Raw genomic sequence first — 17,956 nt, 5'->3', positions numbered from 1 at the left:
TTGGCTATCCTTTATTTAGTATTTATTACATGCTGGGCAGTAAACTTATATCATTCTTCACAAATAGAGAAATTGAGGCTCAGACAGGTTAGGTCATTTATCCCAAGACACAGAGTTAGGAAGAGGCAGAACCAGAATTCCAACCAGGCTTGTATTCCGAAGCCCTGGTTCTTTCCACAACATTATGGCTTCCCTAACAGTGATCCTTATAACTTGAAACGAAAATATACCATATTCTGAGTCGTAAATACAGAAGTGCATTCATTCGTTGAAGGTAGAAAGTTAAAGCATCTTCATATTTCAAAAATAGGGCTACCCCCACCCCCACCCCATTCCAGCGTTCCGAGGCTGGGATGGCGCTCAATACATTCGATGATGACATTAATTCCACAAGCATTCCAGCATCTGGGGATCTGGAACGAAATCCTTGGTCTGGTTTCCAAGAGGGCCCTGGCGCGCCTACAGCTGGGGGCGGAAGTGGAAGACTCAGCCCAGCAAGTTAGGGAGGTACAGACCGAAGGGAGCAGGAGTCTCCGGGTCCAGGGAGGCCCGGGCCAGCGGCGCCCGGGGAACGCGGAGCGGCGGGGCGGGTCGCCAGACCCGGAAGTTACCTCTGCCCGGACTAAAGATGGCGGCCGCAGCGACGCTCGCCCACGTCCTGTAACCTCCGGTAACCAATGGAGCCGCGACGCTCGGGCGACCCATGCGCGACGTTATCTGATGCAACGTCCGAGTCTAGGAAGCCGCCGGAGCACGTTGGGGTGATAGGGTGGTGGAGTTTTGCAGACGATGTCTTTGGAGGTGACCAGGGCGACCGCAGGGATGGTGCTGGGTGAGTGAGGGTTGGGGACCCCGGGGTGTGTAAGTGGGGCGGTGCTCCTGCCTAGGATAGGAACCTGGTTCCGGCAGAACACAACGCTTATCTTGGTGCCTGGCACGGAGTGGGCGCTCCGTCGCTGTTTATATGCGGAATGATGGGAGGGAGGGCCCACGCTGGGCCCGGACTCGCCGGCCGGGCTCCCCTCCAGCCCAGGGTGTTCGGGGGCTGGGGTGGCGGCCGCTCCAGGCCCGCCCCGCTGCGAACAATCGCGTGATTCGGCTGAGACGTAGGCACTGCGACGCACTGTCAGACTTCAGGGTAACCCCCAAGTCTGGAACTCTCCAAAGTGATCGTCGAGAATGGACTTCAGAATCCTAATTCTTTTTCACACATCCTCATTTATATTGAGATTTCCTGGGAGACCATACGGTAGAAAAAGGAGATCTGGATTGATGTCACTGGGCACACTTACTACTTGTGAGGCTTTCTGCAATTTGTTTAACCTCAGAGCTTCGGTTTCCTTTAAAGACCTGAGGAAACTGGTATTTATTTGACATCTGTGTAGTGGCGCTGGGGTATCCCATTTGTATGTGTAATTTTATTTTGTCCTCATTACAGCCCTTCAAGATGGATATTGTTTTCCTCATTTTATACAGAAAAAATAAGCTCAGAAAGGTTAAGTGCATTCGTCAGGGTCACCCTTGCTTTTAAGGTACAACGTCTAAGATTCCAGTCTGGTCTGGCTAACTTCAAAACCTTTCTTTAGAGGCTGGCCTGGTGGCGTAGTGGTTGAGTTCGCGTGCTTTGCTTTGGCGGCCTGGGGTTTTGGGGGTTCGGATCCGAGGCATGGACCTACACACCGCTCATCAAGCCATGCTGTGGCGCATCCCGCATACAAAATAGAGGAATGCTAACACGGATGTTAGCTCAGGGACCATCTTCCTCAAGCAAAAAGAGGAAGATTGGCAACAGATATTAGCTCAGGACGTATGTTCCTCACTTAAAAAAAAAAACAACACAGAAAACAAACCCTTCTTTATTGTTGGCGACTTAAGTGGATAGAAGCAGTATCCCAAATTAAAATGATCAAAGTTTATTTTGAAAAACTAAATTTGTAACTAATATGTTTTTATGAGATAGATGTCACTGAAATACGTGAGTGGGAAAATAATTATGATAAAATTTCTTTTGGACTGTGGTAATTTTTTACTAATCAGATGCTTGTTCTGTTTACAGAGATAAAGAATGGACAAAGTAGTTGTAGTATGAGTTGACTGATAGTCATTGGCCAAATGAGTAACTTATTCTCGTTTTATAAACAGCAGAGCTATATGTCTCGGATCGAGAGGGAAATGATGCTACGGGTGATGGAACCAAGGAGAAACCTTTTAAAACAGGTCTAAAGGTAGTGTCTCTTCTCATTAGGAAAGTGACTTTGCATTTATTAATGACTCATGTCAATTATTATGTGACTTGTCAGTAATTTTATTTGAAGCACTAGGATTTGAAGAGAATTTTCAGAAAGGGGAAAGTAAGGAACGTATACAGAAATCTAGCTTTAAGAGTATTAGATGATCTAAGTTTAAACTTATTTGAACATTTTAAAAAGGTGTTATCTTTTCTTCCTTATCATGGGGCATTGCATGTTGGCATTTTTCTCTCCGGTGAGTCAGATGGCTGGTTTTTAAATTCTTGTAGAAATAAAAATGAGCTTCTCTCAGTCACTGAGCTCATGCCCAGGTTTCTTTTGAACCGACTCCTAAGAGGCCTCTTGGTGAATTTACCACTAGAATCCGGATGTGATCCTGAGCCTTGAAGACTCAAAGACCTGATTAATATCAGTACACCAAGAATGGACCCATTTCTTAGAGCAGATGCTCAAAAGCTCACGAGTCTGGAGCTTGAAGCCAGAATGCTAATTTATTAATGTATCCTTATTTCTCAGGACCTAGAATCCTCAAATGAGTTTAGCATATTCTCTCTAAGCAGACTTATATGGAAAGCCAAATACAGATCAGAGGGGTTCTTCGAGAACATGGACTCAGAACATGAGTGTTAGGTAACTGATTGCGTCAGGTTAAGGTGTGGGCCCAGACATCCCTCTTAAAGTAGCCATGGGCTTGCCTTTTGCCTGAAATGGCTACAGCTGCCACGTGAGGAAGATGGTTAAAGTTCCCTTCTTGGACAGCACTAGGAAAAGAACTGCCCTGACACTCGTTTTTCTGTGTTTCCACCCCTGGGCAGTCCCCCTTTTTGTTAGCTGTGTTACAGCATTTATTTAGGTTAGAATCAAGTGTTCCTGTCCCGGGCACATTCTCTCCTCTTTTAGGTCATACTTATGGTTATGCTTTGGTGTATGGGTTATACATGAGTCTTACTTTTTAACCCTTAGAGGGAAATCTTTCTCTCATTTTGAGTTGCTGGGGTGATTCCTGTGACTCTCCAAAACTGACAACAATGTTTAGGTGAATGTTTGCAGCATGTCACTGTTAGCAAAAGCGTGCCATTCTGATTTGGGGAATTACAGTTTGAGTCTTTCAATTTCAGTGATATAAAAAGAGGGATCAAGAGCGTGTCAGGTAGTAAATTAATTCCTAATGATTTACAAACATCTCTACAAAGTCTAATTGTTAAAAAGATGAATTCTCTTGGATGTTTTTAAAAAATCAGGTTCCCTCCTCCTCTACATCAGTCATTGAGTTGGGACTAGTGTTAAAACAAGAAGAAAGGTATTTTTTAGGTCTGGAAACTAGACCTTTTAGAAAGGGTCAGTTTTTGTCAGTTTCACGTCTTACAACTGCAGAGAGTAATTTGTTGCATTTCTTGGTTGAGTTGATAACTGCGGGAAAAATTTGAAGGAATGTTTGAAGTGGTGAATAAAACACCCATCTCTTACATACTTTCAGCTATCTATTTTTTAAAAAAAGAATACAAACTATGAAATATTAAATGACACAGCAGTACCTAACGTGTCCCAGTGTTAGTATTCTGCATATGGGAATTTCTCAAATTAAATGAAGCTTAGCTTTTTGTGTTCTTTGCCATTATCTTGTTGAAAGAGTTTCAGAAACATCTTCCTTGATTTCTCAGTGAGGATTAACATTTAGATGTGATCTGCAATTGGCTTTTGCTGTTAACCATCTCTTCTGTTGTCAGCATACCTCCCTCTGGTCCCTACAGCTGCTTAAAATCTCTTGCTTGTTGTTTGCTTGTACTTGGAAGCTGTATACTGTGTAACCAAACTTGCTAGAATTGTTTGCAAAAGGACCTGAGGGCTTCTACTTGAAACAAAATAGTACGTTTAACCAGTCATTCATTCTGTCAACTTCAGTTTTTTGGCTATAGGGTTTTTATGCTTTTTTCTTGGCTCTTGATTATGTTCTAGATGGTTGAAGTTGCCTCATAATTAAGATGTTATGTCTCATTTCAAATATTGTGCAGTGTTAAAGAAATTCCCTTTTTCTCCCTCGCCACCCAAGGCTTTGATGACAGTAGGAAAAGAACCATTTCCTACCATTTATGTAGATTCACAAAAAGAAAATGAGGTAAGGTGAACCAAAAACTTTACAGATTTATATTTTGTGAATAAATTTTCATCAGAACATAGAGGTCTTGAAAAAATTAAATATCTGTTTTTCTCTCTAGAGGTGGGATGTTATTTCTAAATCACAGATGAAGAACATTAGAAAAATGTGGCATAGGGAACAAATGAAGAATGAATCCCGGGAAAAGAAAGAGGTGAACAATGAATTTGCCACTGTGAACATTTTTAAAGTTAGAACACTAGAAACCATGTTAACAAATTGTTTTGTTATTAAAATTAGGCAGAAGACAATTTGCGAAGAGAAAAGAACCTGGAAGAAGCAAAGAAGATTACCATTAAAAACGATCCAAGTCTTCCAGAGCCAGAATGTGTAAGTGTGACATGTGTCGTTTCAAATATCATGGACTTGTCATGGGGAACCATTCTTTCTGTATCTGAGAGGCATGCTGTGTGGTCTGTTCCTTTACTTGTTTGTCTGCTTTCCCTTTAGAAGGGATAAAGAGAAGTGATGTTTTAGAGTTATAAGGCTGGTACTTTTGGGGTTCATTTTATTATAAAGTTTAGTAATTGCGTGTTGAACGGATTCTGTCCTAACTAAAAGCCAGCAGACCTGGGATCCGGGCCTGGCTGTACTGTGTGGCGTTGGTCAACTGCTTTTTGCCCTCCCTAAGTAGCCGTTTCCACACCATAAAATGAGGAGGTCAAAATCCATCGTTCTTTAAATCCGTAAAAACTTTCGTGATTTTATGAAATTGGAGGCCTTCTATATTCTTTCTAGAACAGAATACTGGACTGTGAATGGATATGGTTGGATTTCAGGTAGTTCTTACTGCTGATGAATTGTTACAGTATTCCTGCTTCCTTGGTGGTGAAGCTGTTTCCTTGGCTACATCCACCATCCCCTTCCTCTGCTCATCTCCCTTCTCCTTCATCCCCCAAACGCCTCCTAGCATGTCAGGAGGGACTTGTGAAGTCAGGGAAAGGGCTCCCTGTGGACTTGGGTTGTTGCTGGTGTGAATTCAGGTCTTCATTGATTTCATATAGCAATATCTGAAATTCTGGGTGTTGCTCATTTTGCACTAAGAGAAAGAAGACTTGGATTTTTTTTAACTGCTCGGGTATGGTGACATTTTTTGGTTCTGACCTGTAGTAGAGTGATTGTCTGCAGTTTTGCACCATTTGTGAATTTTTAACACTTTACTGCCACCCATTTAATATTAGTGAAAAAGTTGATATGTGGTAAATGACACGATGGGTCAAATGTTATTTATTTTAACCTGACAGGTGAAAATTTGTGCATTAGAAGGATATAGAGGCCAAAGAGTAAAGGTGTTTGGCTGGGTCCACAGGCTGCGTCGGCAAGGTAAATGGCGTACCCCTCTTCTCTATTTTTCATTTTAAATATTCCTGGTCGAAGATGAAGAAGAACAAAAACATTTACTTGGGGTTATTTTTGTTTTTGGATGCTAGCTTTTTAAAGGAGATTATGATTTATATCCTAAATTTGTTCTTGTTTAATGACTATTAAAAGCTTAAAAATTAAGTACTATTTAGCTGTAAGCAATCACACTGATCAGGAGGTATCCAGTAAATATTTGTCTAATTGAATTTAATTATTTAATGAAAAGCAGAGGCTGTATTATAGAAAGTGCAGAGCCAAATCTGAAGCTAATTTATAGCAGTAGTGTTGACTTGTATAATTAGTATATTTGCATTCTACTCTCTCAGTCCTGATGTTTTGCTTTATCTTTTTCTTTGTATTGTTTTGTTATATGTATTTATTGTAAGTGGTTATCAAATCCTTCATAAAAAGAAATGGGCATAAATAAGAAAAAGTGATTCTGTGCAGTAGTGTTTATGCACCTCCCCCTGAATGCACAGAACCACGCACTAGGCATTGTGGGGAATTCATCGGTGAATAAGACATAATTCCTCATCTCACGTTGCTTCCTGTCTTGCTTACCCGTGATCATGTGGATCATGAGTGTCACTTAGGATTCGAAAGTACAATGAAGACAATAAACTGCTTTACAAATACTGAGTAGTGATATTACCGATGGACACTTCAGGAGAAGGGGCCCACGTGGGAGGTTTGAATTTTCACTGTTTGACCTTGGAGTTTCCTTTATATAAGATTAACTTATGAGAAAGTGCTTTTAAGTGCCTTGAGAACAGTCTGGCTAAATTTCTTTTTCTCATTTTTAGGAAAGAATTTAATGTTTCTGGTGTTGCGGGATGGTACAGGATATCTTCAGTGTGTCTTGTCGGATGATTTGGTAAATATTTTCTCTTATTTGTGGCTAAAAATTAGATTTTTTTCTGTAGGTTCCTTTATTGTTAGTTTTGGGAGTTTTAGGAGCTGTATACATACTTTAAGCCAGCCCTAGTGGTCTAGTGATTAATATTCGGTACTCTCACCACCACCGCCTAGGTTTATTTCTCCATCAGGGAACCACACCACCCGTCTGTTGGTTGTTGGACTGTGGTGGCTACGTGTTGCTGTGATGCTGAAAGCTATGCCACCAGTATTTCACATACCAGTAGGGTCACCCGTGGTGGACAGGTTTCAGTGGAGCTTCTAGACTAAGACAGACAAGGAAGAAGGACCTGACCCCCCACTTCCAAAAAAACTGACCGTGAAAACACTATGAATAGCAGCGGAGCATTGTCTGATAGAGCACCAAAAGTGAGAGGATGGTGCAAAAGGACCGGGCAGGGTTCTGCTCTGCTGGACACGGGGTCACTAGGAGTCAGAATCCACTCACCAGCACTAACAACAATAATACATATTTTAAACTGTTATGGAAAATTTCCAACACGTGAAAAATGGAAGAGTATAAAAAATCTTCGTGTACTTATCACTCATCTTCAGTAACGTCTTAGTCAGTTTGGACTGCTGTAACAAAGTACCAGAGACTGGTGGCTTATAAATGACAGAAATTTCTTTCTTACGGTTCTGGAGGAAGGAAGTCTGAGATCAGGGTGTCAGCACCGTCAGGTTCTAGTGAGGGCCCTCTTCCAGGTTGCAGACTGCTGACTTCCCGTGGTCTCCTTGCGCAGGAGGGAGCAGAGTGGGGAAGCAAGCTCTCCTTATAAGGGCACTAATCCCATTCATGAGGGCTCCACCCTCGTGACCTCATCAAATCCTAATTATCTCCCAAAGGCCCCACTTCCTAATACCATCACATTGGGAGGTGGGGGTAGGACACAAATATTAAGTCCACAACAAGTGATGACTAATATATGGCCAGTTCTGGTTTACTACTCTCCTCTTTTACTGTCTAGACAGTGTATCATTTCATATAAATATACTTGCATATGTAAATCCAAGAAAAAAATATATATATATTTTTTGGTGAGAAAGATCAGCCCTGAGCTAACATCCATTGCCAATCTTCCTCTTTTTGCTGAGGAAGATTAGCCCTGAGCTAACATCTGCGCCTATCTTCCTCTATTTTGTATATGGGGTGCTGCCACAGCATGGCTTGATGAGTGGTACGTAGGTTCACACCTGGGATCCAAACCTGCGAACCCCGGGCTGCCGAAGCAGAGAGCAAGAACTTAACCACTACGCCACTGGGCTGGCCCCCAAAAAATATTTTTAATATAACCGCTTTGTCATTATCACACCTCCCAAAATTAACACAAATAAATATCTAGTCAAATTCTCCCAGTTGATTCATAATGTCTTTTTATAGTTGGTTGGTTTGAGTGAGGACCCAAACAAGATCTACATAGTGCATTTAGGTGACACATCTCTGAAATCCCTTTTCATTCTCTTTTTTTTTTTGAAGCGTTGTCAGACAAGTGATGATAAACCTGCTTGTGTGGGAGTCTGTGGGTAAAAGTTATTGATATAGGCGTTTTTTGTTTTTTTTTTAATTAATTAATTTATTTTTCCCCCAAAGCCCCAGTAGATAGTTGTATGTCATGGTTGCACATCCTTCTAGTTGCTATATGTGGGACACGGCCTCAGCATGGCCCCAGAGAAGCAGTGCCTCGGTGCGCGCCCGGGATCTGAACCCCGGGCCGCCAGCAGCAGAGCATGTGCACTTAACCACTTAGCCATGGGGCCGGCCCTCATTCTCTTTTCTTTTCCCCCTCTTTGCCATTTATTTGTTGGAAAACACCTGGTCTTTTGTCCAGTGGAACTTCTCACGTTCTGGATTTGGTTGATTGCATCTTGAGGTGTCATTTAGCATGTCCTCTGTCCTCTGTATTTCTTATAAGCTGGAGCTTAGGTCTGATCAGATTCATGGTTTTTTTGGGTTTTTTTGGGGACAGCTACGTCGTGGGAAAAGCTGAGGTCTTCCAATTGCATCTCATCATGAAGCACGAAGTGATGTCCAGTTGTCTTTTTTTATGATTAGTGGGTTCAGGTGTTGATAGCCTGATCCTTGCATTAATAAAGTTCCCCATCGCTTTTCTCCTAAGGATTTTATCAAGTATTGATGATCATAGCCTAGATGGACTCTGTGTATTATTTTAACTGTCTGAATTTTAAAGAAAAAGAAAAATGAAGTTTCCAGATATTTTTTGTTTTTTTAATTTTTATTTATTTATTTATTTTTCCCCCAAAGCCCCAGTAGATAGTTGTATGTCATAGCTGCACATCCTTCTAGTTGCTGCATGTGGGACGCGGCCTCAGCCTGGCTGGACAAGCAGTGCATCAGTGCGCACCCGGGATCCGAACCTGGGCCGCCAGCAGCGGAGCGCGAGCACTTAACCGCTAAGCCACAGGGCTGGCCCCATCCAGATATTTTTAAGAGATGTGAGCTAGTGTCATTTATGCATATGTATATATATAAAACTTATACTTACATATATATGTGTATCTATATATAGATACGTCTTTCTCTTACTAAAATAGCTATTCTTTATTAATATTAAAAATTGCTGGACATCTTTTTTTTTTTTTTTAAAGATTTTATTTATTTATTTTTTCCCCCCAAAGCCCTAGTAGATAGTTGTATGTCATAGCTGCACATCCTTCTAGTTGCTGTATGTGGGACGCGGCCTCAGCATGGCTGGAGAAGCGGTGCATCCGTGCGCGCCCGGGATCAGAACCCAGGCCGCCAGCAGCGGAGCGCGCACACTTAACCGCTAAGCTATGGGGCCGGCCCTGGACGTCTTCTTATTTTACTAGTTTTGGACCAGATAACTTGTTTGTAAATAATCCCCTTTGCTTTCTGTGTGTTAGAATATTTTAATGTAAATGTGAATAACTAAATTTGAACTTGATCTTTTTGCAGTGTCAGTGTTACAATGGAGTACTCTTGTCCACCGAGAGTAGTGTTGCAGTGTATGGAATGCTAAATCTTACCCCAGAGGGCAAGCAGGTAAGTGGATTGAGTTCGTCTCTGGGCGAACAGATGTTCATTTGTTTGTTTTCCAATGCCTTTATTTGTACTGTGGTAATGGGCATATAAATACACAGATATGGTACACTTGCTAAATTTAGTATACTTTTTCCTTTTCCAGTGAAATATGTACACTGTACAGATCATATGATGTAACAAACTCAGGGATTTCCAACCTTATAGAATTCCTCAATAATCCTCATGGGCCATATTGTAGCCACTTTGCTGTGGGTGTGTGAATAATTTTTCAGCTAGGTGGAAATGAAAACAATCTTCCCAAAAATTTTAGGAAAGAAAAGTAATCTAAATCTGAAACTTTCTGAATAGAGTTTGAAAGCCTCTTTTTAAAAAAAGTTAACTATAACTCTGATATTCAGAGAATGGTTTGTTCCCCAGCCAAAAGGCACATAACTTATACCAGTTAACAGTTACTTGATGGTAATTATTGTTCAAATAACTACTGTGGTTTTATTTGTTGGCTGGGAAGGAAAACAAACAAATTTGACACATTAACCACCGGAGGGAGCCCCTAGAGTCTACCTAATAGGCTAGAACTATTGATAAAAGAGAATCTCCCAGAGTTCATGTAAAAGAACCTATATTAAGAAAAAATATCTGATTCCTGTTCACTGAATTTTCCTTGGACGTAACGTGATTGCAAAATGGAGTGGTTGTCCTGATGTTGCTTGCTGTCCAGTGTTTGGCATTAAGATAATTATATATTCTATGATATGTGGCTTCTAAAATGAATTGCTTTTAATGGAATTATTTGGGAGAATTTGAATTTTTACTATATATCTGTTCCAAAGAGAAATAGCTTTGAGTAAAACCTTTGCATTTAAGGAGTTTTCAATGTGGGTAATATGTTATTTTAAATAATTGGCAAAGGCTAGAAAGAGATACCAAAATGTTAACAGTAGTAGTTCCACTGAGTTATGGGATTATAGTTTATTTTATTTTCTAGTTTGTGCTTTTCTTTTTTTGTTTGTTTGTTTGTTTTTGTGAGAAAGATCAGCCTTGAGCTAACGTCCATGCTAATCCTCCTCTTTTTGCTGAGGAAGACTGGCTCTGAGCTAACATCTATTGCCAATCCTCCTCCTTTTTATTTTTCCCCAAAGCCCCAGTAGATAGTTGTACGTCATAGTTGCACATCCTTCTAGTTGCTATATGTGGGACGCAGCCTCAGCATGGCCGGAGAAGCGGTGCATTGGTGCGCGCCCGGGATCTGAACCCAGGCCGCCAGCAGCGGAGTCCGCGCACTTAACTGCTAAGCCACGGGGCCAGCCCTGTGCTTTTCTAATTTTGAAAAATTGCGTGTGTGTATATACTCTGAAAGAAATATTAAATGTATCAATATGAAATTGAATTACTAGGTCTTTGTTTTTAGAAGGGTAGGCTAATAATGATGAGGTTCTTAGAAATATCAGCTGAACATTTGACATAAATTAAAATCTTTAATAAATGTTAGTTTTTTTGTTTCCTTCTCCCTCCTTTCTTTCTCCCTCCCACCCACTTTTTAAAAATTTAGGCGCCTGGGGGCCATGAGCTGAGTTGTGACTTCTGGGAACTGATTGGGTTGGCCCCTGCTGGAGGAGCTGATAACTTGATCAACGAAGAGTCTGACGTTGATGTCCAGCTCAACAACAGACACATGATGATCCGAGGAGAGAACATGTCCAAAATCCTAAAAGCACGCTGCATAGTCACCAGGTGCTTCAGAGATCACTTCTTTGACAGGGGCTACTATGAAGTAAGTGTGCGTGGGTCATCTTTTGCAAATGATACCTTCTGCCATTTTTAAATTTGAATAGTAGTGCTCACAATAGGCCTTTATTTACTCCTTCTTTCCATTTGAACAGGTTACTCCTCCAACATTAGTGCAAACACAAGTGGAAGGTGGTGCCACACTCTTCAAGCTGAACTATTTTGGGGAAGAGGCATTTTTGACCCAGTCTTCTCAGTTGTACCTGGAGACCTGCATTCCAACTCTGGGAGATGTTTTTTGTATTGCACAGTCATACAGGGCAGAACAATCCAGAACACGAAGGCACCTGGCTGAGTACGGAATTGTCTTTTTATTTTAATTAAAAAAAAATTTTTAGGAAAATTTGTTTAGAGAAGCAATCTTTATAGAGGCAAATGATGTCTATGTAAAAAATTGTGCTATATTAAGAGGATATATGAAGGGCAGTTGAATAAATTAATGGAAACCACATAAGAAGTTTTGCGTCTTAGGCCACAGCTAGCTAAGGTCTGTTTTTTCCCTTTGCCTTGATCCTTTATGTGTTAAGGAATAAATAAGAAATCACTATTCAAGGGGGAAGGGTAGGGGCTAGTCTAAAACTTGTTTGCAGAGTTGGGAGTTGGTTAGTGAGGTTGCAAGTTGCCTTTCTGGGCTGTTTCCCAGTGTTAAAACCCTTGCTTGAGAGAAACTTAGCAGAAAAGAAGAGCAGCTCCGAGCTAGTGTCTCGTTCTTCAGATACAGTCACGTGGAAGCAGAGTGCCCTTTCGTGACCTTTGAGGAGCTCCTGAACCGACTGGAGGACTTGGTTTGTGACGTGGTCGAGAGAGTCTTGAAATCACCTGCAGGAAGCATAGTGTATGACCTCAACCCGGTGGGTGTAGTGTTTTATGGAAATACAAAATTATGATTCTTTTTTGGAAGGCAATGAAGTCTTCACCCTCAGTTTTTGTACATTTGATGCCTTAGTGAGCTTTGAAATAAGTGACAAGTATATGTATATTTGTCAAGATACAGTATAACAACATTATATTAGTTTCAGATGTAACAACATAATGATTCCCTATATGTATATATTGCAAAATGATCACCACAGTAAGTCTAGTTAACATCCAACACCACACATAGTTACCATTTTCTTTTCTTGTGATGCGACCTTTTAAGATCTACTCTCTTAGCAACTTTCAAATTTACAATACGGTATTAACTATAGTCCCCATGCTGTACGTTACATCCCTGTGACTTATTTATTTTATAACTGGAAGTTTGTACCTTTTGATCCCCTTCACCCATTTCTGGACTAATATTTTGAAGACTAAAATTTGATACTAGTCATTGCCAATACTTCATAATATTTTAATTTACATAGGAGAAGGTTCATATATGTTTTCCATTTTTAGGAATGTCCACATTGTTTTCTAGTCTGAAATAATATTTTACAATGATGGTAAATAGTTTTTCTTAAAATGGGAATTTTAGTGTAAACGGTTGCTTTATATACACTATATTTTTTCTTTCGACTATAGAACTTCAAGCCCCCCAAACGGCCTTTCAGACGGATGAACTATTCAGATGCTATTGTGTGGCTAAAAGAACACAACATAAAGAAAGAAGATGGAACTTTCTATGAATTTGGAGAGGTATGTATTCCTTTCTATTGTTGTTTCAGAGGTGGCATTCATTAACCAGTAATGCAGAAGGCATCTTCTTATCAAGTAAATGATAACAACAGAACCTTCTTCTTGGGCTTGTCTGAGGATTCATTGAGTTAGTAGATGTAGAGTAAGCCTTCGAACAGTGCCTTTTCTGTAGTGTTCAATAAATACTAAAAAGTTCTTAGCCTTCTCATCTCATCCTTTGCCTTTTTCCTCTTCTTCAAGCGTGGTCAATCCATTGTCGTGACTTATAAGCTCTCGTTGTAATTCTCTAGGCTGGCAGGATGCTTCAGAAAGTGTGAACTTTGAAATTATATGCAAAATGTAATTGATATGTATATGTATTTGTTTTGTTTTTCTGGGGAAAGTATCTGGCTTTTTCAAAAAGGACTCCTCCCCCCAAAACAGGGAGGTTAAACTCCTTCATGTGGAGGAGATTCAAAGAAGAAACTAGCCATTGGTTCAAATGCAAAACCAAGAGAGAAGGCCTTGATGGGGAAAGTGGCTCGGTGTCCTAGATAAAGTGAGCATGTATCTGTTTTGCCTGGGACCACCCTCCTAGCTGAATTGAGGGTATAGATTGTTAACGTTATTCTAAGCCCTCTTCCCTGTGCGTTGAACTATTCCTTTCATAGTATTTGCAAATCTAACCGTTTTACAGATGAAATGTAATTATTGCTCACTAGAGTTCTGTTTTGTTTTTAGAAGGAACTTACAGAAAGGACAAACAGTATACTAGATCTATATAAATTACTCTTACTGTTTCATGAATTCAGGTGATGATGTATAATAACAAAATTTTGTACTGAAAACTTGAGAACTACTGTTACCTAATACTTAGCAAAGTAGTGTGATTGAGTGGAAAGAATACAAGCTTTGAAGTAAGAAGGCCCTCCAGGTGGGCTAGCTCCCACCTTTGTGCTTACCGCTGTATAAATAAAGGCCAGGGACTCCCCTCTCTGGTTCTGTGTCTTTACCTGGGAGGTAACATCCACTTGGTAAAGTTGTGCACACTCAGAGAGCTAAATGCCCAGCAGGGTTCATGGCACAGGAAGCCCTCCATGCATGTCAGCATTTACTCAGTACTGATGTCATCCCATACACAAGAGGACGCTAGAGTAGATAAACGGTCTTCAGACTTTGGAATGTGCAGTAAGGCCCCCTTTCCCCCAATTAAATCTTATGCAGAACTCCAGCATGGAAAGCAAATAAAAGGTGAGAGATCAGAGCTCTCACACTCATCTCCCATTCCCTCTCTGTCCTTTAGAGGGCGCAGGGCTCCAGGGACTAGAGCTTGAAAACAGCTGTGCCAGGTGACTGCTAAGTTCTTACATTAAACAAATCAATGAGTCTTGTCCAATTCTCTCTGTCAGTTTGACTGGGACAAGAGTTTTCAGTTTTAACTTGAATTTACGTGTGGTTTACTGAAGGATGTTTTGAGAGAGAAACAGATTAACTTGATTCATCATCATCTAACATTTCTTGGCTAACTATTCCAGGTGTGGGTACACTTACAAATTTGACATTGGTTATTTGTCTTACAACTGTGTCTTTCTACCATTGAAGGCATATAGATTTATTATAACAGGAAAAAAGTACAGATAACAGGAGCGTTTAAAGATTGGTGTTATTAATAAGATACTCTGTGTGTAGATCAGTGATGTTCTGGAGCATTCACTGATTATCCTATGCCTTATGGGACTAAGTGGACCACATTTGCTGCAGAGCTAGATAAAACTAGCCACTGAAAAAAATAACTAAGCAGTATCTAGTCACAGAGATAATAGCTTGGGTGGGGTTTTTTTTTTTTTTTTTTTCATTCTTCAAGCAGCATGACTCTTGAGATATACTGTAGAAGGAGGCAGATCTTTTTACAGGTCTTTCATTAACTGCGTATGAGTTTTTTAATATGTTTATTTGGTTTTGAAAGAAATTGTCCTTTACCCCCATATGTATGGGTTTTGGGTGGGTGTATATTCTCTAATCTGTTGCATTAATAAGATGAGGGCTGCTACTGGGTGAAAGAGCTGCTTCTGTCTTGTTGCATTTCGAGGTGTAAATGTCAATGAAGTCTTGTTTAACCTCAGGACATTCCAGAAGCTCCTGAGAGACTGATGACGGACACCATTAATGAGCCGATCTTGCTGTGTCGATTTCCCGTGGAGATCAAGTCCTTCTATATGCAGCGATGTCCTGAGGATTCCCGCCTTACTGAATCTGTCAGTTTGTGATTCAAATAGTATTAGTAATTTTGCTTTCTAAGGGGGTAGGGACTCATTGGAATAAGATATAGCTCATGGCAAATATTTCATTATAAATCTAGAATGACGATATTTAAAGAAGTGTTTTTGTCTTCTGATTGGGTGTAACATACCTTGTTAAATTATAGAATTTGAACAATATTTGAATTTTGCATGATCATAGTGCTCCCTTAGCTATTGGAGCTTAATTTTGATTTTCTTTTAAACTCTAGAGCAATGCCATGACTGATAGCCTGGTAGTAAGTATGCATTTTATTTACTTGTTTTTAAAGGTCGACGTGTTGATGCCCAATGTTGGTGAGATTGTGGGAGGCTCAATGCGTATCTGGGATAGTGAAGAACTGCTGGCAGGTTATAAAAGGGAAGGAATTGACCCAACTCCCTATTACTGGTACACAGATCAGGTAAAAACAATATTTTTTAACACTTCAAAAATTTTTTCACTGTAATAGTTCTTTATAGATTGAGATTTTTAAAAGGAGAGAATTTGGGGTGGTCCTTTGGCATTTGAACAAGCTGTATTCAGTTTCATGGTTATAATAATGTGGCGTGTGAACATTGCTAGTTTTGTCTTTGGCCAATGGTATGTTAACTTCATTTGAAAACCTATTTAATGGCTGGCCTTGCTCACTGTTACTGAGTTTTTAAAAATTTGTCATTAGATCCTACCAATATCTAGTGCTGTCTTTGGTTTTCCTCTCAGGAACAGAGGCATTGACTTAGTTTAAAGTTTGAAATCTCTTCTTTCCAGAGTGACACTTAATCTCTGGTTTATTTTTCATACCAAATTGTTCTTTAACGTGGTCCATGAGGGCATATAAATTAAGGGTTGAATTCTTAACCACAATAAGAAAACTCATTTCACAGTAGATCCTTTTAACTGTTTTAGACAATTTTAAACTAAGCATTTATTCCTCTCTCTCACTCTGTTTTTAAACAGAGAAAATATGGCACATGTCCTCATGGAGGATACGGCTTGGGCTTGGAACGATTCTTAACCTGGATCCTGAATAGGTACCACATCCGGGATGTTTGCTTATACCCTCGGTTTGTCCAGCGCTGCACGCCGTGACGGAGTCCTGAAGCATTAAGGAAAGAATACGGTTCATGAAAGGAACAAGCCGTCTCTTTAAAAAAAACAATAAGCCAAAATCTTCCCCTTTTTATTCCATTGGGGTATATTCGTTTCTGTTTTCTCTTTTTGTTTTCTATTCCTACTACCCCAAAATGCAATCCAAATCACTTGAATATCAAGTGACATTGATGTTGTCATTTTAAGAAAAAATATCCACTACAAAGTTTGGGAGAAATATGCAGCATGTAACTCTGCAGTTGTGAATACATTTCAGCATTTTATCCAATTATAGGTTGTAATCTTTGCATCATATATATACCATATATATAATTAAACAGCTTTTAATTATGGTCTAAGACGTTCCAGTAATTTAATCTTTCTGCCCTTTTAAGTGTAACTGGAATTCTTAATTTATATCACTTTATTGTATTAATGAGTTAAAACAAACATCTTGGGGGAAAATTGATGATATGGTGTAAAAATCTGCTAGTATCAGAACAGAGTATAATTCAGCAGTAGATACTGGCATCAAATGAATCAGTCTTTTGCACCATTTATTAACCTTTTCAAATCTATATGCTGCTTATAATTCTAAGGTATACGAATTGATGTGGAAGAATTTGTAAAAATGGAATTGCTTTAAACAATTTGAAGAGCAAATTTTTTTTTGATACTTTAGTGAACAGCATCCTTCCTAGCATTAGTGTAAGCTAAAGAGGCAGAGTGATCTTCCCTCCTTTGTGGTAGTTCCTAAGTAATTATGAGTAAATAAGTTCCAAAAGAATTTACAGCTGGAATCTTCATGACAACTGTAAGTGGCTGTTTGCGTCACCCCACACTGTGTCCTTAGATCTCATCTGTGCTACCTTGTTAACTGTCAGCAGGCTTATTAAATGACTTCATTTCAGATTTCGTTAATTTCTCCCCAAAAATGCATGTCATGTATTCTCAGTAGGCATATTCACAGCAATCAATAAATAGACATGTAAAAATTCTTTGCTGGCTTAATTCTTTTAAAGCTGAACATCTCTGTCTCCCATTAGTTCATGACTTTTGCATTTTTTTATCTTTTTATTTTTTATGATATGTATATGTGAAATTAGATATTACTAAATTTAGTAGGTATTACTAAAATTATGTGGTAATGAAGAGGAATGATTTTTAAAAATTAGATGTGAGTTCTAGTTACATCATTTTTGTAATCTTTTTTTGTGGGTTTTTTTTTTTTTTTTTTTTTTTGGTGAAGAAGATTGACCCTGAACTAACATCGGTGTCCATCCTCCTCCATTTTTTTTGTATGTAGGATGCTGCCACAGCATGGCTTGAGGAGCAGTGCGTAGGTCGGCACCCAGGATCCAAACCTGCAAACTCCGGGCCGCCGAAGTGGAGCCTACAAACTTAACCGCTACGCCACTGTGCCAGCCCCTTTTTTGTGTTATTTTTGAACACATTAGATTATATCCTATTTTGCAATTAAGTGAAATGACAGATGGAAATGAG

General features: G+C 39.7%; 1 protein-coding gene across 2 annotated transcripts; it reads left to right on the top strand.

Moving 5' to 3' along the window:
* The first annotated feature begins 730 nt into the window (after positions 1 to 730).
* NARS1 (asparaginyl-tRNA synthetase 1) lies at positions 731 to 17,451 on the top strand. Of its 2 annotated transcripts, none has more exons than XM_058557204.1 (15): positions 731 to 832; positions 2,146 to 2,225; positions 4,300 to 4,365; positions 4,466 to 4,558; positions 4,645 to 4,734; positions 5,649 to 5,727; positions 6,570 to 6,640; positions 9,617 to 9,703; positions 11,253 to 11,474; positions 11,584 to 11,783; positions 12,204 to 12,339; positions 12,992 to 13,105; positions 15,208 to 15,339; positions 15,654 to 15,785; positions 16,322 to 17,451. In XM_058557204.1, the coding sequence occupies exons 1-15, from the start codon at positions 790 to 792 to the stop codon at positions 16,451 to 16,453; spliced, it is 1,677 nt and encodes a 558-aa protein (XP_058413187.1). In that variant the 5' UTR covers positions 731 to 789; the 3' UTR covers positions 16,454 to 17,451. The 2 variants fall into 2 exon arrangements, with proteins under 2 accessions (XP_058413187.1, XP_058413186.1); XM_058557203.1 differs by having other exon boundaries at positions 732 to 832; positions 2,143 to 2,225.
* The last annotated feature ends 505 nt before the right edge of the window (positions 17,452 to 17,956 follow it).

The sequence above is a fragment of the Diceros bicornis genome, chromosome 16 (assembly GCF_020826845.1).
Source record: "Diceros bicornis minor isolate mBicDic1 chromosome 16, mDicBic1.mat.cur, whole genome shotgun sequence".
Taxonomy (NCBI): Eukaryota; Metazoa; Chordata; class Mammalia; order Perissodactyla; family Rhinocerotidae; genus Diceros; species Diceros bicornis.
This window is presented reverse-complemented; position numbering and strand designations above follow the sequence as displayed.

Excerpts from the sequence above, each read along its gene's own strand:
- NARS1 (XM_058557203.1), top strand. The coding sequence starts at position 790 with ATGTCTTTGGAGGTGACCAGGGCGACCGCAGGGATGGTGCTGG. Across the intron at positions 11,784-12,203 it reads ACACGAAGGCACCTGGCTGA|ATACAGTCACGTGGAAGCAG; the intron begins GTACGGAATTGT and ends CTCGTTCTTCAG. Across the intron at positions 13,106-15,207 it reads CTTTCTATGAATTTGGAGAG|GACATTCCAGAAGCTCCTGA; the intron begins GTATGTATTCCT and ends GTTTAACCTCAG.